Source organism: Thamnophis sirtalis, unplaced genomic scaffold (genome assembly GCF_051295495.1).
Source record: "Thamnophis sirtalis isolate CommonGarterSnake01/CBP01778 unplaced genomic scaffold, rThaSir2_p1.2 scaffold_6, whole genome shotgun sequence".
NCBI classification, from domain to species: Eukaryota; Metazoa; Chordata; class Lepidosauria; order Squamata; family Natricidae; genus Thamnophis; species Thamnophis sirtalis.
Window position 1 is genome coordinate 104838448 of NW_028261386.1, and position 24131 is coordinate 104862578.

General features: G+C 35.9%; 1 protein-coding gene across 10 annotated transcripts in view; it reads left to right on the forward strand.

The window, feature by feature from the left end:
• Positions 1–24131, forward strand: part of FYN (FYN proto-oncogene, Src family tyrosine kinase) — a 126667-nt gene that overhangs the window by 88792 nt on the left and 13744 nt on the right. For 5 of the 10 annotated variants that reach the window (XM_087718628.1, XM_087718627.1, XM_087718636.1 and 2 more), the window contains 6 exons: positions 2636–2709; positions 13189–13446; positions 14709–14805; positions 16681–16779; positions 17348–17451; positions 18175–18324. In XM_087718628.1, coding sequence (XP_087574754.1) covers positions 13200–13446; positions 14709–14805; positions 16681–16779; positions 17348–17451; positions 18175–18324 — 697 coding nt within the window. In that variant the 5' untranslated portion in view covers positions 2636–2709; positions 13189–13199. Of the gene's footprint in view, positions 1–2632; positions 2710–3395; positions 3466–9053; positions 9124–13188; positions 13447–14708; positions 14806–16680; positions 16780–17347; positions 17452–18174; positions 18325–24131 lie in introns of all 10 variants that reach the window. The other 5 variants (XM_087718634.1, XM_087718633.1, XM_087718630.1 and 2 more) reach the window with 5 other exon arrangements.

Here is a 24131-nt window from a genome sequence, read left to right on the forward strand (position 1 = left end):
ATAAGTATAGCAATAATACTAAAAAGGTTGGGGAAAAACACAGGAAAAAGTTTGGAAATTATGTGATAGACAAAAAAACTTCAACAATGAAAGTAATGAAGAATTCAATCAAAAAATGATAATGAACACTTAACCAAAACCAGTATATTTTATCCACATTTTTCATCTTGAGACAAGACTTTGACTTGTGATGCAATGTTTGACCTAGTTTTTGGTCATCTTAATGTTCTCCATCCCTTGCCAGGAAAAAGTTCTGGTGAATTTGGAAGACAACTAAATTGTTTTTGTGCCATTTTCATTTGACATAATAAAAGCATTTCCCATTTATGGAGGCTGCTTTATTGTAGTCTTCCACAGTACTATTATTATCTACCGGTAACTGGTTTTTGGGGAAGAATATTACTGACAAAAATTTCTAGTCCATTCAACCATTATTGGTACAATGTCTACAAACAGTAGAGGTATCAGAAGATGATTGTTTTAGGGGAAAAAATATATCTGCAATAATGCACACAGATTCATTTTGATTTTTAGAGCATTAAAAAATATGAAATATAGAAATCAGGAAAATGCTTTTTAAAAAACATTTTAATGTCCTTTCCAAAGAGCATGAAAAGTAGTAGAAATGTGTATCTTTTGAAATATTTGTTAAAAATCCAAATTTAATATATCAAAATGGGCAGAAATTCTGAGGCAGTGTACAGTATTACAGTAGTATATATTTCAACAGTGAACAATGAAGTCCCTCTGATCGATAATTTTGCTTCAAATCAAAGCAGTGTTCTTACTTAAGTGAACTTACTACTGAACTCACAACAGTTAATATTCCACTATTATAAAGTTGGAATTTCACTCAAATTCAGATGTATTTAAATAAAAATCTAAAAGGAAAATTAAAATATAATTAGGAGATTCCTCAGTTTATAAATTTGTTTTTATCTCACATAAGCAAAAATAAAATTCTATGGTTTTGTTTGGTTTTGTTGAGCAGTTATTCTTCTCTATGCTATTCTACCAATTTAAACCCATTTTTCCCCTTGTCTGAAACGGGAACAAAACAAATGAAAAATAATTCCTAATGAAAAAAAAGTGGGGGGGGGGAGTGGAAGAGTCCTTACCGCTCATGGAAATATTTGGCAATCAACTATTGCACAAATCAAGAAGAGCCAGCCGTGTGGCCTTTTGTTAAGACCATGGAGGTAGGCCGAATGGAGAAGGTTTTTTTTTTAATCACGCCTGCTCAAACAGTCACTTTGTGCTAATGTGTTTTCTTGTGGATTTGCCAGGTGACCTCTGATTCGCAGGCACCCAGCCAATTCCACCACAGTAACTGTTCCTTAAACAAGCATAACAAGTGAAGTCAGTTTTTGCTACTGCTTTCCAGATGGAACACTGATCTTCCCCGGGGTGGGCTGGGGGTTGTTCAGCTTGCGGTGAATATATCCTAAATTTAAATAAAGTACTTCAGTGCAAGACTAAAATACTGTTCACAGAACACCAGAACTAAAATGATTGCTTTTGGTGAGGTTTTGCAAGGTACTTTTTGTCTCTGTGTGTGCGTCACTCTTTATACTATGGAGTAGTAATTAGCTTTTAGTAAATGTATAATGTAGGATAGTTGTGTAAGTAAGGATTTTAAGGTCTGAAGTTAATCCAGTTCACGATATACAATTAGTCCTGAGATTTACATGCAAAGGAGTAATCATCTGGGCTTGGATTTTTCTCCCAGAGAAACGGAATGCAGCCAGAGCTGTTCCAACAACCTTGTATTCATTGCCAGTAAATATATGTAGGCATGAAGAATCAATTCTAGGACTGAACTGGTGTAATGAAGTGATAGGGGCAACAGATCCGTAGCTTTACACAAAAGATAGGCTAGTAAGAAGTGAAAAAAATAAGATACATATTTCATGTAGTGCCATGTTTTGTGGCTTTTTGTCATTGAATAATCAGGAAATTGATTGTCCTACCAACAATAATTTGTCATTGTTTGCATTTTTAAAGTATATTGGGTTGATTAAAAGCAATCATAGAAGCTAAGTTCAATATTACAATGGTAATGTCCTAATACAGTAACTCACCATTCAGTGTTTTGCATTCATCTCTATTGCTCATTTGTTCTAAATAAGAAGGCGCCAACATGATCAAATGTTGACTACTATCTAATGCCACTTTTTTTATCTTCTGAGATATCAGGAATCCGCTATCTAGGAGGATAAGTCGCCTAACTACAACCTCTAGTGAAAAAGAACTGCCCTGACCAAAGATGTGGCATAAAAAACCCATTTGTTTCCAGTTGAGCCATGCTCTAAAAATCACACATAGTTCAATATTCAGAGTGTCTTGGATTTCTGGTCTTGCTTTTAGTTCCTAGTCCTAATTTATTCCTGGGCAGTGCCTCCTGGCTTGCCACTGACCATAACTTACTTCCAGCACTGTGAAATCAGTGGTAGGACGTGGCCCCAGATATTTATTCCCACTGCCATTTCAACTAAGCTTCCTGGTGAAGAAAGAGTGAAGAATTATTTTTCTGATTCTGGTATCATTGTATTTAATAGATAATAAAAATTTAGTACTAAGGAATAGTTGCTGCAAAGTCACATGTCTTTCATTTTTCTTTTCTATTTAAAAGCAGAAAGGGAACTGAAGGTGGTTGGAAGAGCAACGTGAAAGCAAAGGAGCAGTGGGTGGAAGCAAAACACATTCAAGGTGAGCTGAACAAGATTAGCCAAATGGAATAGGTACAAATTATTATAATGAACAGAAGAAATTATCTTAGAAATAAGAAGAGAATGCTCTGTTCTCAGCATGCAGAATGGTCCTATTTTTTTAAAAAAATAATTGATGAAGCTTGTTTTCCTATCATACTACAGCATTTATTTTTTTAGGTAGTTGAAATATTACAGTATGTTCTAACGTTTCACAGATTTAAGTAATAGAGTGCATACAATTTTGTTGATTTTTATTTGTGTCGTAAAATGCATATGTTGGATCAGAATGCACCGCATTGCCTAAAGCTACACTTATTTCCCCAAACTTCTATTGACAATCTCCAGAGTCCCTATAGGATATCATTTTAATATGTCAGAAAGGATAAATACAAGGGAATTATCATCTTACATTTTATTTAATACTTTAAACCATAATTAAATCAAAGTTTAAATCAAATTTAGCTTTTGTTCTTCCCCTTAAACCACTTTTTAAAGTACAGCTGCTGCACAATTCATAGGTTCAGCAGGGTGCTCACCTCAAATGTAAGTTTGAGTTTATGATTAAGTTTATGATTTGTACATTCATTACTATTAATTTCAGTTACGGCTATTCATTTCAGACATCCAAAAGTTATTTTAAAAAACAGCTTCCAGTGTATGATTTGTATATTTATTCCTTTTTAGTGAATTTCAGCATTTGAAGATAAGCACTCTAGATAACGACAAAGAAGCTAGATTGCATTAATTAATATTGGTATGGATAAATTTTTGATCTATATTAAGTTTCTATATGCAGTATAATTGGGTATGTCTAGTTTAATGAAAAGGAGGACTAGGGGTGACATGAAAGCAGTGTTCCAATATCTCAGGGGTTGCCACAAAGAAGAGAGAGTCAAGCTATTCTCCAAAACACCTGAAGATAGAACAAGAAGTGATGGGTGGAAACTAATCAAGGAGAGAAGCAACCTAGAACTGAGGAGAAATTTCCTCTCCGTTAGAACAATTAATGAGAGGAACAACTTGCCTCCAGAAGTTGTGAATGCTCCAACACTGGAAGTTTTTAAGAAGATGTTGGACAACCCATTTGTTTGAAATGATATTGGGTTTTCTGTCTGAGCAGGGGGTTCTTCCAAGGTCCCTTCCAACTCTGTTATTCCATTCTGTTCTATTCACTTTGAAAAACAACTTTTGATCTGAGAAATAATTCAGAATACATGTTTTCATAGTGTATGGATTTCTTGCTTATTTGGACAACAGTTTGCTTTTATCACACAGTATTTTGCTTTTAAAGAAAAGAATTATAGTTTTAAAGAAACTATAATTCTCACATTTCTAAGTATGCCTCTTCTTGTCAAGCAATGCTTGTTTATGGTTCCAATCTATGCCTTATGTTTGAGCAAATTATTCTTTCAATCTTATTTTCCCATCTCCTTAGGAATTAGAAATTCCATGCAGCAAATATAATGTAGCATGAAATTAGTAATAATTATGAGATCAAAAAATATTTATGAATTTCTTTTCTTTTTCTGTTTTAATGCCCTGTTGGAAAAAAAAGAAGGTAGTGTCAAAATGGAATGGAATGTGCACTTATTCATGTCTAGACTTGCCAGATATTGACAATTTTGGATGCTTCCTCCCACTGGACCTACAGTAAAAGACTTCTTTTAAAAGTGTGGTGCCCCTAAGAATAGAAACCAGAACAAGCCTGAATTTCACTTCCAGAATTATAAGACTGGAATTCTTTCTGCATTCTGAGAAATACAGATGGAAAAAGTAATATGAATATATATTGAGAACAGAGTCAGTTGCAAGGCATAACAAGACCAGCGATTAAATAGCCTCAAACCAGTGAAGCAAAAATGAAAAATAATCCTCCTATTCCTGTATTGCCACTGCTTCCCCCCCTCCCCCGCCAACAAATATTAGCAAGCCAGAAATAAAATGGGGATATTCCTTGATGGTGAGAGTCTTGTCCTGGTACCTACAAAATCTTGACTGATAGCATTAAAAGTAAATTCTAAATTTTCATTCACCCAAAGAACTGTTAGATCTAGCAGCTAATAAACAGCATATATTTAGTACATTCAACAACTCAGACAAGGGCAAATATGATGGAGTGTATCTGAACAAGGTATCTTCATTTTTCCTTTAGATGGCTACTTGATTTCTCAGAATTACATGCAACTATAGTTTGCTTTTTGCTTCTTTATTGCCCCTCATATTAATATTATATAGCATTACTTTGAAGGAGCTTTGGAAGTGGGTGAACTACATTTCATTTTAATTTAAAGTTCAGTTAAAATGTATCTCATTTTTCGCATATACTAATAGAATTACTATCCATGTGTTAATGACTTCTCCCTTGTGTCATCTAAATAATTATAACTTGGTAGTAACTTTTGAGCCATAGAAACCACATATCTGCCTGGAGTATAGAGGCATTGCTGATCGCCTTTCTCTGCCTTTTCCCCCAGGAAGGTTTATCAAAATACTGCTGTGTCATATCAATGTGTTTTTAAGATATACAACAAATGGTTGACTTATGACCATTGGTTTAGTGACTGTCCAAAATTACAATGTTGGGATTGTTGGTGTTCTCTGAGCTTGGTTGTTTTCTTAAAGACATTTCAATACCCAAACTAGGTAACTGCTAATCATCAATGGTGTTGAAAAAAGTGACTTAGAAACTAGTCTTTGCACTTAATAACCATCACAACATTACCACAGTCACATGATCAAAATTTGGACCCTTGGCAATCAGAATGTATTTATGACAATTGAGCATCTCAGGTTTACCTAATCACCATTTGTGATCATCCCGTCCAGCTTCTGATAAGCAGAGTCAATGGGGGAAGCCAGATTCACTTAAAGATTCACTTAACAATGATGATTCATTTAATAACTGAAGCAAAAGAGTCATAAAATTGGTAGTGCAGTTCACTTAACAACCAACTTGCTTAGTTCTGGCTCCAGTTGTGATTGTACGTTGAGGCCTACTTATATTGTGTGGGGGAAGAAAATTATTGAAAGCTTTCTTGTCACGTGAAACATGAAGAAACACATCCCCATTGCTATTTCCATTAAACTACTTATTCCTTTGGATGACATTCTAAAAATGCCAGTAGTGGGTGGAATAAGGAATTTTCACTCAGCTGTAGACTTGGGTCTATTTATTCTATGTGTGATGACATCTCTTATGTGGACCCATTTCACTCAGGCTTTCAACCAGGGAATAGGATTAACACTGTTCAGTCGGCTGGTGAATGACTCGAACTTGAAATTGGGAAAAAAAAGTTGTCCTATTGATTCTCTTGAACATTTTTGAAGCTCAGTGCTATCTGTTTGGGAGATAACATAAGCAGAGCAATAAATATCTCTTCAGAAAATCAAATTCATATTCAATCTAGCAGATGTTTTGTCATTTTGATGCACCTGGATCGATTGCTTTATTGCAGACAAAAAAAAATAGCCATACTCCTGCAGGCAGTCTGCATATTGCAGAACGTAGAATTATATGCCTGAATTATGAATGACTGACAAGAGCCAGAGAGTAAATCCTAAGCATCTTCCTATCACCTGGTTGCATCAACTGTGTCTTACTTATTTTTCCCAGCCTTAAGTTTAGCAGGCAGCTGGCCTGAACAGTGTTGGTTCCTTCGTCACCACTGTCAACTCTTATACTGTCTCCCTCCCTATTTTATCCTTCCTATTTAAAGATGCCAGATGACTCTTCCCCTCCTTCAGTTTGTGCGAGACTGAAGGGCATTATGCCTCCCTGTCTGTTTTCATATCTTTGCCAACTGGAAGCTGACAAAATCTTCAAAATCTCTACTCCTTCAGTCTGCCTAGGGATCTTAATAGTCCATATAAATTATATTTCTTCTTTGGCTGCAATGAGAGAGAATTTCCTGTTTTGTCCCAATCTCCACTTCAAGTTGACTCTTCATAGCAGAGCTTAGTTTCCATCTTATCTATTTTCTTCATCGGGAACATCGTCCATTTCAAAACTCTTCATTTTGAATGGGATAATCTTCATCTCTTATTAGTTGGTTGTACAGATGTCGCCTTTTTCATCCCCCAAACAGTTTATACTTCTCTCTTAAAGTCAGAACTGCAGATTATTGCCAAAGATAGATTAGGTCCCCAATGAGGTCATTTTGGTTGTGATGGTATGTCAGAGAAAGTACAGAGCATAAATGTTGTCAGCCATATCCTATGGCATTTCTGTATCTGGGTAACTCTGCCAATGACTTGTGTTATTTCTAGGTCTGGTTTTTTTGCAGTGAAACTCTAAAATACATTCCATACCAATTCTTCTTCCCTCATCACATAACAAAAACTGAATGGTGGTTTAAAGATGCGCAAGGGAGGAGAGAATCTCGTGTGGCTGGAAACTGCAGAGTAATGTCTGTAGTATTGATCTATGCAAGTATGGCAAATGGTTCAATAAACTTGCATCTAGTTTCTTAGTATGTTGGGTGACAGAGAGAAATCTGATACAAAGCCAGATGTGACCTTCAGCAACAATGGAGGAGGGAAGGGAAATGCTTCCTGCTGCTGTCTGTCAATATAATGCTTGCACAAGACCTAGTGTGATCCAGTTGATCCATGAAAAGGTGCTAAGAGACTCAGCATTCCTGGAAAAGAGGGGAGGCAAAATGGATATAGATGTACCATAGATACTAGGTAGTAACCATAGGTGGCCTGAAATGGCAACATCTGAGTAGAGGCATTATTGGAGTTGTTCTAAGCGAACACTTAATAGATAAAATATGACATCAGTTGTTTTATACATAGTTTACATAGAGTTGGAGACTTGATCTTAGTGACATTTATTCACCATAAATAGCACATAAACCCATAAGTGGTAGGTTAGTTATAAAGTGCAAGAGTCCACTTGGTTTCCTAACAAGAAACTTGTTTTTGCAAAAAGTAACATGGGTTTTGATATCTCTAGCAAAAGGCCACCAAAGGTCTCTGAGAAATAGGGGTGGATAGTTTTAAATATTCTGAACTGTCCAGCTAACCATCATGGAAGAGCTGCAAGGCAAGGAAAGAAGAACCCATACTTCTCTCCATTCCCAAGAAAAGTGGGAGAAGAGAAGGATAAACCTACAGTCAATACTTCACAGCAGTTGTCTCATAGTCTTGATACAACTCAATATGTTGCTTTATTGAAGATAAGATACCAGTTATACTTATACATGACTGACCTAAACTTTTTCCTCCCACCTTTTTGAGTTAATAGAGTCTTAGCTGTTCTTTTCCAAATTTTAGGACTGAAAGGCATCTGGTCCATGTTTTACGTAAGCGGTCCAATTTATGGCTTGCCAGCTTTGACTCTTTTATTGTCTTGGTGTTCTTACAGACTAGCTTAGTCTTAGGGACTCAGTTGTTGCAGCCTTTCCAGAGATGCAAGTTTATCCCTGGGTATTAAGACAATTATGGAACATATTGCTTGATTTGAAGCTACCAACAACAGTCCCATTATTCCAAAATATGCAAGTGACATTTTTGAGGACCTGTTTTTAGAGGTGTAGGGTTTGCAGATAATTATATTTTACATTGGTTCCAAATTAGAGGAATGTCTTTTTATGGTAAGATTACTTCCCAATTTATTAGTGTAGCAGAATTTGATTAGATTTTAATTTATGTTTTAATATTGTTTTTATGTGAATGTTCTTGTATATTTTTTTAATTTGTTACCAATTCATGAACATCTGATATAACCTATTACTACATTTTGTTGCATGTGCAGTTATTTTGATAGAATTTTCATTTTTTGATATTTAATTTTTGTTTTATTATTGTAAGTCATACAAAGTCATCTGAGTTGAATGATTTATAATTGTTTATAAATAAACATTATTTCCAAATAAGAATTCCCAGATAATCTGGCAATGGTGTATATATGTCCTATACAAACCATCCCCAATTTGACACTCCTCAGATGCTTTGAATTATAACTTCCATGATGAACATGTTGACTGAAAATCCATATGTGGTCTTTGCTTCACTGTATAGTTGTTAAAGACTTTTGGAATATTTCTTTACTATGTAATTTCTTGAAAGAATACATGTTCTTTTCTAGTAGCCAGAAGTGAATTAATTTGTTGTCTGAAGTTCTTTTGTCCCAGTGAGTTTTCTGCTTTGCATGTACTTCTTTGTCTAGCTTTGTAGTTTTAGTACACATGTAATTTGGATTGTGCAAGATTATCCTGTCCTACCTACAGTAGTTGGCACTGCATGCAAACATGCAAGAGCACAACATCTTAGCAGAAGATTAACTCATGTACATAGCTTGCCCTGCCAATGTGATAGGCTTTTTACTCTTTGTTGCAGGCAAGTTCTCCCAACAATGCCTCCATCTCAGTGTCAACCTGTTGCTGAGTCAGGCTAAAGTTGGATTAAGGTGAGCTGGCAAGAAATGCTGGTGTTTTCCATTGAAAATGGGACGTTCTATGTTGCAGGAAGGAAAAATGGAAGATGATGACCTGCAAGGCTCCAGTTGATCTATTGCCAGTCCCCCCTTCTCCCCTTTGGCTTCAGGGCTCTATGTCCCCATGACCATCTGTGCTTTAGCTGCTGGAAAGAATAGATCTTCATGTGGCAGCCAATTTTTTTTTTCAGTAGGGGGAATATCAAGGTCTTCCACAAGGTCAATAATATCCTTTGTGCATAAAAATAAATAAAGAGATCAGCTATCCTAATTGCAGCTATGCATTAGCAAAACTCCCAATGGCAGTTCCTAGAACCTCACTTCTCTTTGTCCTCATTCAAATGCTCCACTTCCTGTACAGTCCTCAAAGTCAACCCACTTCAGTGGTGGGATTTAATTTTTTTTACTACTCATTGTGTGTGTGGCTTGGTAGGCGTAGTGTGGCTTGGTGGGTATGGCAGGAGAAGGATACTGTAAAATCTCCATTCTCTCCCCACTCCAGGGGAAGTTTACTGCAAAATCCCCATTTCCTCCCAATCAGCTGGGACTCGGGGACGCAGAGAATAGATGGGGGCAGGGCCAGCCAGAGGTGGTATTTACCAGTTCTCCGAATTACTCAAAATTTCTGCTACCAGTTCCCCAGAACTGGTCAGAACCTGCCGAATACCATCTCTGACTGACTTCCTTCCAGGCAATGTAAATTCCCACTTCTCAGGAAGGGGGCATTCACCTTAGCTGCTGCCAATCTTCGTACGGAAAAAAAAGAAGTAGCTGGATTGAATCTTTGAATTGATGGTAGTGGTGGGGCTTCTAGCAAGTACTCTGCAGATGAATGAATTGGCTGTGACACTGCAAGGCAGGCCTACTGTGCTATAGCCAGTAGCCTTCCTACCATAGCTCTTGATAGGAAGTCTCTGCCAATCTAATCTCAGACATCTGGCTATAGGAATGCATGGGGACTGTGCTTTTCCATACTTATCTCTCATCACAAAAATGAGGGGACAGCACGCTGCTGGGCGTGAGTGTGCTGTGTTGGGCTCCGTCTTTTGACCAGGCTGCTGTTCCAAGCTTCAAGTGAGTGGAATTATTTGAGCATAATTTTTGTGTGTGGAGGGATTGGTAATTGGTATCCCAGCTGAACTGCCCATAACTATTGCTTGTTTCTTGAATCAGAGCAAAAGCACCTGCTTCAATTGGACTCTGTTTGTTTGGCTTCTCTTTTCCTTGCCAGGAAGAATTGATAAAAAGCGAGTGGGAGGAAACTAAGAGCAAGAGTTTATATAAATACTTGTCTGGTTTTTCGTTTTGTAGAAACTTATTTAACTCCAATCTTTTGGATTTCAAAAGAAGACACAGTATGTTATGTGGAGCTTTTTCTTTTATTTCTGAACTGTAACGAAGTGCTCATGATCAAACATATGAACGGCTTAACTTTAGTTTCTGAAACATGATGACACATTTGCTTTTTGCAACATAAGTACATTGGCAAATAGAGCATTTAAAATCTGGATGTCGTTGTAAGAGGTGGAATGTTGCTGATACCTACATTTTTGTCCATATGCTCCCAACATATTGTTGCCTCGTTCCAATCAGTATATCCATATATTCTTGCAAGGTAATTCTATACAGTGCAGAACAGAACGTATTCCCTTAGGTAAAATAATATGCGTAGGATTTAACAGTCTGATAAACACACACACACAGACACACACAGACATACACCCCCCCTACTGAATGCTCATTAGGAGTTATTTCTAGGAAAGTATATTGTAAGATTGTAGTTGTATGCTGCAACTTCAATCGTACTGTCAAGTGGTCATAGAATTATTGATTGATTTCATAAAGCAAACAAGCCCTGGAATTTTTGAGAAAATAGATATTTCAGTATCACTCAGTTTCATAATTTCTATGGCCTTTAATTAGCACCTTCCTCATTTTGCTTTGGAGAAGTAGATACAAACTAAACTGAACAATGTCATTTACTAAAACACTAATTTCACCCAGTCATGCCCAAATAATTAAGAAGGGATGTGACATTTTAGAACTTATTTGCTGGTTGTAGGCTGTAATTATTTCCAGATTTTGTGAAATGATATCACCATTGTTCTGCTAAGCCATATGTTTCTAGCTTGCTAAAAGATTGAAATGCCTGCAATCCATATAGTGATGTTTCTGATGTTGTGAAAACTGTAGGAGTTAATTTTTTGTCCCCTGGCTGTTTAGAGCTCTGTGCTACTGCAGAATAGAGGATGCATTTAAAATGACCTACACAAGCCCTGGAGTCATTTTGGATCCCATCCAGTAATACTTTGTTACTTCCTCCAAATTCTTAACTGCGCTTTCAATGATATCATGCATGGGGTTTTCAAGAAAGAATGGACCACTTTTTTAGTCTTGCTTTGAAAAAAAAAGATCTAGGTTACACCCTTCATCACAAATTATGCAGTCCTACAATCAAGGAGCTTTTAAAAACGCATTGCCTAGATATTGGAGCCAAGTTGAAAAAGACAACAGAAAAGGGAGGGGGGAAATATATCCATTAAATATTTCCATGTACTCCTCTCCATATCTTTCACAGAAAATACATGCCAGCAAAAAGGGAGAGATTTGGCTGTAGCCCATTAATTTAGTACCTGTTTTGCACAGATAGGCTTTTATCTCTTTGAATTATTACTCCTATTACTATCATCATCATCCTCTCCATCATCATCTTTTATGGCTTGGAAGTTTTAGGTATATTCATTATTGGCATAACTTTTCTAAGATCATAAATTTTGGAAGAATTACTTTATTCTTTGCTTTCTTCTCTTCCCTGCCTTTTGATAACTGGGAAGTTAATTCATTTTCTGTTGGCTCAGCAGGTGAATAATACATCTCTGGTCATATTCTCATCTTCCCCTGCCATAAACCATGTCATTTTTAACTCCATGTTTTAGAAGCTTTTCAGAAACCTATAAAGTATAGCATGCAGATAGTGTGAAACCCAAAGGAAAAGTTCCATAACTTATCTCCAGACAGTTAAATGCAGGTGCTTTATCACAATTTTGTGGAAAGGTGACTCATTGACCAGACTGTGTCCAGCTAAAGGGAGCATAAAAGACCTGCAAGATCTGAGATCTTGCTGTGTTGTATCCCTCTTAATTTGTACAGTAACTAGGAGCCAGTGTGAGTTGTTTTGTGGTTTGGTTTGGTTTGGTTTTTGTTCTCCTTGCTGATGTCTGCTTGCTGAGCATAAAGTCACAAGAGAAGGTGCTAAGGCTGCATCTGCCTCACTCCTCAAGGTACTAGGTAAACTTTCTTTCCCACCAACAGCTCAGTCTCATCCAGCATTCTTGCAAAAGGCCAAACTAGTTAGGAGTTCATGACCTAAATGAGCAAACAGGAGTGCTAAGGGAGAAAGCTTGGTGGGGAAGAAGAACAGTGGAAGAAATTCTAACTACCCATCTTCAGAGTTCAGCTACAGAGTCAAGAAGTCAGGGTTTCATGCTCTATAAAATTATGCCATAGGCACTATTTTTTCAATTTAACCATTCCTAAATAAAAATAATACCATTGCCAACAACATGAGCATATAGAAAGCCTGCAGGTATGAAGGGGTCTTCCAGTTTATTGTAGAGGGTATGAAATGTATGATTCCTTGCCTTTTGAGTGTAAGTCAAATAATATTAATAACCTTAACATCCAAAGCCATAATCAACACTGATAGAATATCCACTTTTGCCCTCACTGTAGCAAGAATGGAGTTGGCATAAACTGAATTGGTATATTTAGTCCTACAATAATATGTAAGATATCCTATCATGTTTACAATTTAGAGTTGTAAATTATTTTAACTGCTGACTCTGTAGCCCAAGAATATTTTCTTTTTTTAGAATCCATCCCAAGAAAAGTTAGCCTGATTTTAACAATTGGATGCCTAAGTATTAGCCCCCCACCCACAAATGATTCTAATTCTATAACTCCCTAATAGGTATGTGTTGCATACTTTAGTTGAAATGTACAAGCATCATACTGTATATTTTGTTTTAATTTTTGCAGGATTTTAGATAATGGGCTGTGTGCAATGTAAGGATAAAGAAGCAACAAAACTAACCGATGAGAGGGATGGTAGTTTAAACCAGAGTTCGGGTTATCGCTATGGAACAGACCCTACCCCTCAGCATTACCCAAGTTTTGGTGTGACTTCAATTCCAAACTACAACAATTTCCCCACAGCTGGAGGACAAGGATTGACGGTCTTTGGTGGTGTCAATTCTTCATCACATACTGGTACATTGCGTACAAGAGGAGGAACAGGTGAATAATAATAACAACAAGAATTGTATCCATTCCCTTTCTAAAGCATGTTTATGTTCCTCAATAAGAAAAAATAATCCATGTAGATTTCTTCTTTGAATCTCTTTGCCTTTATCTCAGACATACTTCTTGTACTTGATGAATTTATTATCAGAGTTCACCAGTGTATTAATTCAGATATGCACATACTTACTATTCATACTCCAGTGTCATTGTTTGCTTCTCTACTGGCAAAAGTCAGTCATATAGATGGTAGATATTATTTTCTCATCATGTATATTCAATATACCAAGCCCAACCTTCTTATGGAATCAATACTTATACAAGTTTTGAAAATATATTTTCTTCTAGATTTAAGGTTTAATTTTCTATAACTTCTTAGCAGCATAATAGCTTAAAGGCTATATAGATAATAACATTTGAAATTCATTATGTTTGTTGCTGATGCCAGCCATGAATTTAATATTTGATCCTAAATAAATAATCATTGTATGTATTAACCCAGCACACTAAGTTGCGGTGTGATACCAGCATCTATAACACACTAGCCATTAACCATGATTTACAAATCAGTGGCTATTCACCTGCAACATACTATGCCAAAGCCAAACAAACTATATTATTATTTTGTATGGTGTATGATCCTATTCCCATAGATATCCAGAATAAAGAGATGGTGTTTTTTTCTCAGGTTTATGCTCCATGGCCATCTAATGATGATGTTGTGAGCTTATGATGCTTGTAAGCTCATTATTAAGTTGCATTTTTGGAAACAAATATAGTGCTGGAAGTTGTCAGTTTAATTTGCAATATGCCAGGATATGATTTATTAATTCAAATTTATATTCATCTTGAATATGCAAAGGAAAATGGGTGAGGGAAAGAACCTCATAGAATTAATAGTAATAAACATGATTAATTCACTAAATAAACGAAGAGCCTGACCCAGCACCAAAACAAGTATCCACTGGCATATTTGGTGCATTGCAAACCACATTAGAATCTGCAGTCCTGCTGGACAACATTAGTCAAAGATAATACACACAAAGCAGTTTAGAAAAAGATGGCATTAGAATTTATATAGTGCATATATAACCAAATGTTTTGGGTTTCCTATGCAAAGTGCTGTATGAAAAATAAAATGAGAGGTTCAAATTTATCCTTTCCTCCTTCCATTATGAAAACAAATATGAAATAATGAATTTGTTTAAAAAACACTGCAATTTGTAAAAGTTGCATTCACTTTCATTATCTTTCCATAGGTGTAACTCTTTTTGTAGCTCTATATGATTACGAAGCAAGAACAGAAGATGATTTAAGTTTTCATAAAGGAGAAAAATTCCAGATACTTAACAATTCGTAAGTTTCGTTTACTATATGACTTACTTTTTAATGCCTAGATGGCTTGTTCCCTTGATAGCAATGATATATTAAATTCTATTTTGTGATATTAAGAGATATTTCATATCACACAGGACATTTAGATTATCGATTATATAAAGTAATAAAAGATGAGAGAAAATAGTTACTTGTTAATTATGTAAAGAGCTGGAGCTATTGCTACTATTACTTTGATGAGTAACAGTATTCACTATTTATCAGTGAATATCTGAGTAGAAATCTTATAAATAAATAAAACCAGTAATATTGTAGATGTATCGTGATGCAAACTCCACGCCTCAAGTAGATTTTATGATCTAATGTTTTGTTGTTTTGATGTTATTGTAGTTAGTTATGGACATCTAGAGGGATGTGCTCAGTGGCTAAGACACTAAGCTTGTCGATTAGAAAGATCAGCAGTTTGGCAGTTCTAATCCCTAGCGCCGCGTAACAGAGTGAGCTCCCGTTACTTGTCCCAGCTTCTGCCAACCTAGCAGTTCTAAAGCATGTAAAAATGCCAAGTAGAAAAATAGGAACCACCTTTGGTGGGAAGATAACAGTGTTTAGTCATGCCAGCCACATGACCACAGAGATGTCTTCGGACAGCGCTGGCTCTTTGGCTTTGAAACGGAGATGAGCACTGCCCCCTAGAGTCAGGAATGACTAGCACATACGTGCGAGGGGAACCTATACCTATGGACATCTATGAAGAGGAATCATCTGGACCCTTCCATCTTTTAGCTGGCCTTTACTGGCTAGGATTAATATTTTAATCCTAGATTGGAAATTAAAATAAATGTAGGAACACTGAAAACAAAGCCTTTAAGAATTTCTAAAAATGCTGGGTTTATTTTAAAACATTTTTTTTTAAACCTACAATGTTAAAATATTTTCTAAATACATAATGTGTTTCTTCTCATGTATATAATGGCAATTCCATCCATTAATAAAGACTCTGTAAGTCAATACAGTATTTTTCCAAAGATAACAGGCAGATTATAAAACTGAACTAAAAAACAAGGGGATTTGTGGAATATTCCATGATTCCTTATGCTTAAACTTCTTTGCTGGTTGTGTCAGCATAGATGGTTGAACTAAAACTTACTTTAAGAATAGCATCATTTTCATAATCATATTTTGATTAAACTTTGATTTATTGTCTGCTTTTCTTGATGCCATAAAATGGTCCTGATGAAGAAAAAGATAACATACTTGAATAATAAGCTATTTTATTACAGTTTTCTAAATCTGCAGTAGGGCTATCCAGGTGTACATAACAGTACATCGTATATAATTAATATTACTTTTTATTGGGGATATTAAAGTTTACATATTTTTGCTGGCAAAAATGCCCAAAGGATGCCTAATCGTTTTTCCCCATGTTGTGATGGATATTTTTTTTAATTCAGTTTCTTTTTTAAAGTTCAACCTTAAACGTTTTCAGTCTTTTGTCAGTCATTTCAGAGTGCAGTCATTTGAAAATCAGTGAAATTACAAAAGCACGCATATTTTCAAGAGAGCTATGGAATCCACCCACACTGATACATTCTTTTAACATGGAAGCAAACTGTACAAGCACAGCAATACCAGTTAATGCTTGCTTTCTCTGTTTTCTGAATGAATGTCTGTTATAACATGGCACAAACCGCAGTGTGTCATGGCTGTTATAAAAGATCTCCCTCTAGTGGAATTTCTAGGCAGTAGTACCAAAAGAAAAATACATTCCATTGTCTGTTTCTTTAATTATGAATGCTCAAAAAGGATGGATTCTTTTACTGATCCGGGACCAAGGTAGGCATATTATGATGGCTATCTTTAAACTGATGTTGTGTTTTTCTAACTCTTGCTTTGCAGGGAAGGAGATTGGTGGGAAGCCCGATCCCTGACTACCGGAGAAACTGGTTATATTCCCAGTAATTATGTGGCTCCAGTTGACTCCATCCAAGCAGAAGAGTATGTATTTTTTTTTTAAAAAGGATTGTTTTGGACAGAGAACAGTTAAAACTGTGGTGACTTACAAGGAATTACCCATTACATTAGCTTCCTTTTTTAGCTAAATACTTGGGTAATTAAAAGAAAGATGAGAGGGGAGGGGAGGGAACCGAGTTAGCTTTTACCAGATCAGAGTAGAAATATCCAGAATCTTCTGGTCTTTAAATATATCCTTGATAGTGGAGTGGATTTAACTTTAAGCACACTGAGATCGTGAAGGTTTTATTCTAGTTAACTGAGCTAAATTCATAATAAAGGCAGCTGGAACAGCATTTATTATTTCAGTTTTAAATATCAAAACTAAAGGAAATATTGAAGCTTTTCTAAAAGCAGTATTTGAATAAACATGAACTCCTAGCTCCACAATGCTATCTATAACTTATCAGAAATACTTCTTTGCATTGGATTGTGAAGGCACAAGAAAAACTTGAATGAGCTTCACAGATGGTCCTTATGCAAGCTTAAGTGTTTTAAATCCTTAAAAAGCAATTCCAGTTTGAAAACTTTTGTTTCTGGCATGTTTGTTCAGGTGGTACTTTGGGAAACTTGGGCGAAAAGATGCTGAGAGGCAGCTGCTATCCTTTGGAAATCCACGAGGAACCTTCTTGATTCGTGAAAGTGAAACCACCAAAGGTAATAATTCCTGTGTTTTAATTAAGAAGCAGAGGGAAAGCATCAGTGAAGGTAATGAGACATGCTCAAATGAAACAAAAAATACTACAAGCAAATTCATTTTTTCATAATAATTTAAATTCAGCAGAACTTATTAGATAAACATCACATTCAGTTTAGTAATTTAAATTTAAATTCAGCAGAACCTATTAGATAAACATCATATTGCATTTATAAAATCTGTGCTGGGTGTGATTGTGTTTTAAGTAAAGAAAAATAGCATCTAATTTATGAGTTGACTTTTCAGAAGGGCTTATTTTTTAAATTCTTCTCTAAAAATCAAAAGTAGCAAACAATAGTAAAGAGATCTAATTCTGAATATAGTAAAGAAGGAAGAATTATAAAAGAACCTCTAAAATCAGGGCTGTCAAACTCCTGGCCTGTGGGCCCATGCCCGGTTTAGTGAAGGGGGGAAAAGTCCCAATACGTCACATGATGACGCCGTGACAACATGACTTTGACACCCCTGCTCTAAATTGTTCAGCAGTTCTGTTAATGCTGTGCCTTTAAAAATCTGTCCTTTACTGCTTTCCTTAATTTCAAAAAAATTATACGGGATACTCCATTTTTATGGTAACATGCTACTTAAATAATTTAAATTATTTTTGGTTAGAATATTCTATTTTATTTATTTATTTATTTATTTATTTATTTACATGCAGCTGTTGACTTTTCTTGTTATAGGTGCCTATTCATTGTCCATTCGTGATTGGGATGATATGAAAGGGGATCATGTCAAACATTATAAAATCCGCAAGCTCGACAGTGGAGGATATTACATTACAACCAGAGCACAGTTCGAAACTCTTCAACAACTTGTTCAGCATTATTCAGGTAACCTTGAAAATTCAGTTCTTAAAATAAATTCAGCTTCTTAAAATAAAAATACTATTGATATAATGCCGTTCTATTATCTTTCATTAAATATAAAACGTTAACGAAATTAGAGTCTTCTTTTGTCATTTTAGTCTTTAGTTTGGAGTTAAATACTTTAGATGAATCTCTCATATTATCTGAACACATAAAAGACTCACCATTTTAAAATACAACTTTCATTATATAAATCTCAGATTTATTTGTAAATCTCAGAAACTTAATAAGCTTCATTAGTACTTTTTTGATGCCTGCATGGGTTTTCAATATAAATCACTTTATCTGAAAAGGGCATTTGAGATAAGCTATTAACATAAATACAATACAAAGGGCTCAGTGGCTAAGACGCTGAGCTTGTCAATCAGAAGGTCAGCAGTTCAGCGGTTCAAATCCCTAGCGCCGGGTAACGGAGTGAGCTCCCGTTACTTGCCCCAGCTTCTGCCAACCTAGCAGTTCAAAAGCATGTAAAAAATGCAAGTAGAAAAATAGGGACCACCTTTGGTGGCAAGGTAACAGCATTCCGTGCACCTTCGGTGTTTAGTCATGCCGGCCACATGACCACAGAAACTTTGGACAGCGCTAGCTCTTCAGCTTTGAATCGGAGATGAGCACTGCCTCCTAGAGTCGAGAACAACTAGAACATATGTGTGAGGGAAACTTTTACCTTGAATTAATATAATGCAAACATTGGTTTCTTAATATTGGATTTCCCAAAATTCACCATTGCTTTAATGTTAACATCTTAAACTAAATTTTAGAACTCTGGGAGCTTGGAGGCATAGTAATGAAACTAAAAAAAAAAGGTGAATGAGTTCTTTTTATTGAGATTTTAAATATCCCTATGGCTTTCCTTCTATTTCCTATATAATTAATTTGTCTCCCCTCCATTCCAAAATTCAGGCACACAATTTTAGTCTTTCTTGGAAAATAGAAATCCTTTTTCCTAGAAAAGATACATTCTGATATTTTAAAGGATACATACTTTTTATCCATAGTTTTAACTCTAATCAGAGTCATCTTAGTTATGGTTATATTGGCTTTAATGATGCTTGAAATTGTGGGTCTTTTTGCTGTAACTCAGGGCACTTAAAAAGAGAGATCTCCATCCACCTATCATCAGAATACTTTACATGGACTAATCACTTGCTTAGTTCTTGAATTTCATGTAGTTGTTCCCATATTTCTGTTGACAAATTATACAGATAAAGGCTGTTCCCTCATTCTCTGCAATGCTGGGATTGAAGCTGACAGTAAACAAATCAGGATCATATATAAGAAATTGTTCTTGTCAGCTCATGCCACCTTAAGTAAGTGACAGAACATTCTTCCTTCCTTCCAATGACCCTCATCATCACTTCATTATGCTTGTATATTCCTATTGAGTACATCTTGTACAATTTAGTACAAGCATTCCACAAATATTATATTCCCCTTTTTCCTCTATTTGACAGCTAATGCTATAAACAGTGCTGGAAATAGAAAGCCTTAAGTTCATCCTCATTGCTTGATATGGCTAAGATCCAACCACACTTAGTCCTATATTTATGTAAGGATGGTTTTGTTGTTTTGTTGCTGAGGTTTTGTGTGTTTGTGTTTGAGTAACTGTTGTCTCATGACAACAGCCTAGACTAGTCTTTGCAGTTGTCTTGGCAATGTTTTTTGGAAGTCATTTGCTGCTGCCTTCTTCCTTGAGTTAAGAGAAAGTGATTGACCAATTTCCCCAACAGGACTACAATTCATAGTCTCCTGGTTTTAGCCTGGTTCCTTAACAGTGGTGGGTTGCAGGCAGTACACTCCAGTACGGGCACACTGGAGCTTGCCCAGAGCACCGGGTACCATTCCAGTATGGTGCTCCAGAGGGCCCACCTGCCACCCAAGCTCTTTACCTGTCCTTTAAAGCCTTTGGCGCTTATGCGCATGGCGCATACAGTGCCTACACGATGCTCTGCCAAGCAGCTGGAGCATCGCAGAGGCTTGCAGAAGCATCACTGGAAGGTACAATGCATGTGTGCACCACCACTGTTCCTTAACCATTGTACCAAAATGGCTCTAAAGATTGTACATAGTACATTAAAATTACAGAGCTGACTGTCAGAATTGTTTTTATGTTAAAAAACAACCCCACATTCCTAGAAACTTAATTTTTTCCTTCATCTAATTAACAAATATTTATACTAATTGGTGTTACATGTAAACAAATTATAAAACTACAGACTTAATTCTTTTAGACAATTGTGAATCATAATAATGGTGAAATAATACATGTGTTTAATATTTTAAAGACGCTCTTACTTTATTTTATTTTTTTTGGAACATTAGAATTAATGGTAAATTTGATAGCAGGTGGCAAAAATTATGCTTCCTGTATCTTGAGCAGTAATCCATAGCACTGAGGGATATCCAGTTTCTTGCAAGTAGGCTTCTTTTCATTTAACAATATTGCTCCTTCCCCTGAAAGTTTCTAATTGCCCTCTCCCAATTAAACGGTTTCTAAACACTTCTGAGAACACATAGCATGCTAGGGAGGGAAAATCTTTTCCTCCTCATTTCATTTAATGTAGGTGGTATTAATTGGCTAATTACTATCTACTCTGATTCACTGTTGCAAAATAAGTAAAAATGCATGTCTCTAGGACAATTCATTTTTTAGAAATAGCCTTCTCCTGTCTTAGAATGGTTGTGTGTTACTATGCGCATGCATACAATATTCTGTGCAAAGTTCTTAACATTCCAGACACTTAGAAATATATTTATTTATCCTAAGATGACTTTACAAGAATGTTCAATATTTAAACTGTTTTCTAAATTGTTTTAGAAGTTAATCAGTTTAGCAATGTTTTTGAACTGTTTTATCTTTTTAGTAACATTATGCAATATTCATTCTCCTATATCAGGCACTTTTAAAAATGCTTCTCTTTTGGCTCACCCAAGGATGCATGCTAACTAGAGTATATTTATACATTTATGTTTCATCTATTGTTTAATACATTAATTAATTAATACTGCATGAAGCTCTTAGATGTTGTCTCCTTGTTCTCTATTGCATCAAAGAAAGCTCTTTTGCTTCCGTGTATTCTGTCCACTTGCATCTTTCTACTTCTAATAATTTGTTTCTTTTTTTAATCTCATTTATTCTATTGCTATAATATTGCAGAATTCCATGGCATAGTTTTGTCACTAGTAGGACAGATTCCTACTTAAAAAGTATATGCTTCTTCAGGGGTATCCCCCTGAATCAATTGTTATCAATCTGGTACCATGCATTTGTTCAGATAGCAACATCTGTAATTTCCTAGCAGTATTTCTAGAGGATATCAGAATCCAGGATGTCAGTCGGAAGATTTGCCTGGAAGTTTTATAGGAGACAGTCCTTAAAATTAATGATGGGCCTGTTGAAGGTATTTGGTCAATGGGCAATTATATCATCAGCTAATACACTTGCAAGAGCCAATGATATTTTACCAACTCTGTATTTGCATTATGCCATTCCAGCTGTTTTTACAAAAGAAGTAGAGTGTCCTTTTTAGACAATAAAGTCTTAGTGTCAACCATTGATTGCTTTCTGCTTCATCTCACAAGCCACCTTGGTAGATCACCATCAGCTTTCCTTTCCCCTGTCCTCTTAAACTTCTTCATATAACATGGAAAAAACAAAGAGAGAGAGAGGGAAAGACAGAGAGACTGAGATTGACTTGACCAAGAGATTGTTTTGTTCCCATTGAAACATTCTGGCAACAGTAATGAATAAAAACATTTTAGGATAATAGTGTTAAAAGTTCATAGTCGGTCCAAGATGATTTGAGCATACTCAGACCTATGTTATGGCTCTATTTCTGTCAGCTTTCTTCTGCTTTTAGCATTCATTAATCTCAGACTAGGTGTGATAGAAATGCTTCTGTCCTTCAAGAGTCAGATGATAGTTTATTTGCTACCAACTTTTTATGTAAACCAACTTTTTATGTAAAAATTGAATGCTACCAACTTTTTATGTAAACCACACTGAAAAATGAGTGATCAGAATAAATATATTGGAAATAGATATGCAAACTATTTGCATCTAAGGCTCTCTTCAAGGGATTTCCTATGCTTGCATTGGTTTTTATACCCATGTGACCAAACTCCATCCTTCATTTTTGTATAGTACCTACTTAGCAACATTTAACATCTATAGTATGTATAGTAATGTGAAAAAGTATGCCCTATTGATTTTTTTCCTTTTTAATATATTTCAACATATAGGTGTTTGATCTTCATTTCAATAATATTGATAGAGGAAGGGGATATAACAAATACATCGATTATTTACATTTTGTACTCCATTATATAATTTAAATAAACATAATTTCTAATTGTATATACAATTTCTTAATTGTACCGTATATAAACAACATCATGAGAGAAGCTTTGGGAGAAACAAGTCTTATTTAAGCCTCATTTAAATGCTTTTTGTTCTTGAAGTTTGTGGGATTGTTATGCCTAAATCAAACGAGTGCTCTGAGGCATTCAGAAAGAAGATTATATATGTCAATAGATTTGGGAAGGAATATTAAAACATTGCCTAACAATTAGATATCAATCATTCTACATCCTGTCTGGAAGATCATCTACAATGGACAAGATTTCCAACAACTGCCAACTTAGCCAGGCCAGGCCAGCAACCTGAGAGCAGAATATACAAGGTTGATAGTAGTCTCTAAGAACCGCAAAATTTCATCACGGGACATAGAGGTAGCTCTCCCCAATGTGCAAGTATCTACTATTAGAAAGAACCTGCACAAATTAGATCTATGTGGGAGGTACGGCAGAAGAAAAATTTGCTGTCCAAAGACACAACAGGGCAAGTCTAAAATTTGTTCATTAGCACCTAGGTAAAAAATGAGATTTATGGAACATGTACTCTGGATAGCTAAGGCAGAAATAGAGTTATTTGGCCACAATACCAAAAGTCATGTTTGATGGAAGTCAAAGAAAGCATTCCACAGGAAAAAACCTGATACCAACTATAAAGCACGGTGGTGAAAAAGTTAGGGTTTGGGGGCTGCTCTGCTTAATCAGGACCTGGGCAACTCACTATCCCAGAATCCACTATAAATTCTTCCTCATACAGAAGTTGCAAACATGGGTTAATGACCCTTACAAAATGGCAGTGACCCTAAACACTGCAGTAAATCCACCAAGCAAGGGCTGAGAGAGAGAAAATAGTAGTAGAGGGTTCTAGAATGGCTTGGATCTACCATATTTTTCAGAGTATAAGACACACCCTTTTCCCTCAAAAAAGAGGCTGAAAATCTGGGTGCGTCTTATACACTAAATACAGCATTTTTTGCCTCCCGAAACCATGCCCCCTTCCCCAAAATGGCTGTACATAGCTTGTAGGAGGCTGTGCCATTTTTTTGTTCAATTTGCCCACCAGCCCCCAGGAGCACTCTATAAGCTTCCTAAAGGCTATCCATGCCCTTTTTTTGTGGGGGGGGGGGAACTATCCATGCCCTTTTGGGGGGGAGTTTTGGGGAAGTTTGCAGACTGCAAAAACTTTTTATTTTGTCTCTTCAAAACCTTGGTGCATCTTATACTCCAAAAAAATATGGTAATCCCACTAAGGTGACTTGGGGTGATTTGACTCACGCAAGAAATCCCTCAAACATTTCACGTGTGAAAAAATTCTCTATGGAAGAGTAGGTAAAAAAAAATCACCTCACAGTTGATGTCAAGAGACTGGCAGGCAGCTGTAAGAAAGGCTATATTTGAGATTATTTCTACCAAAGGGG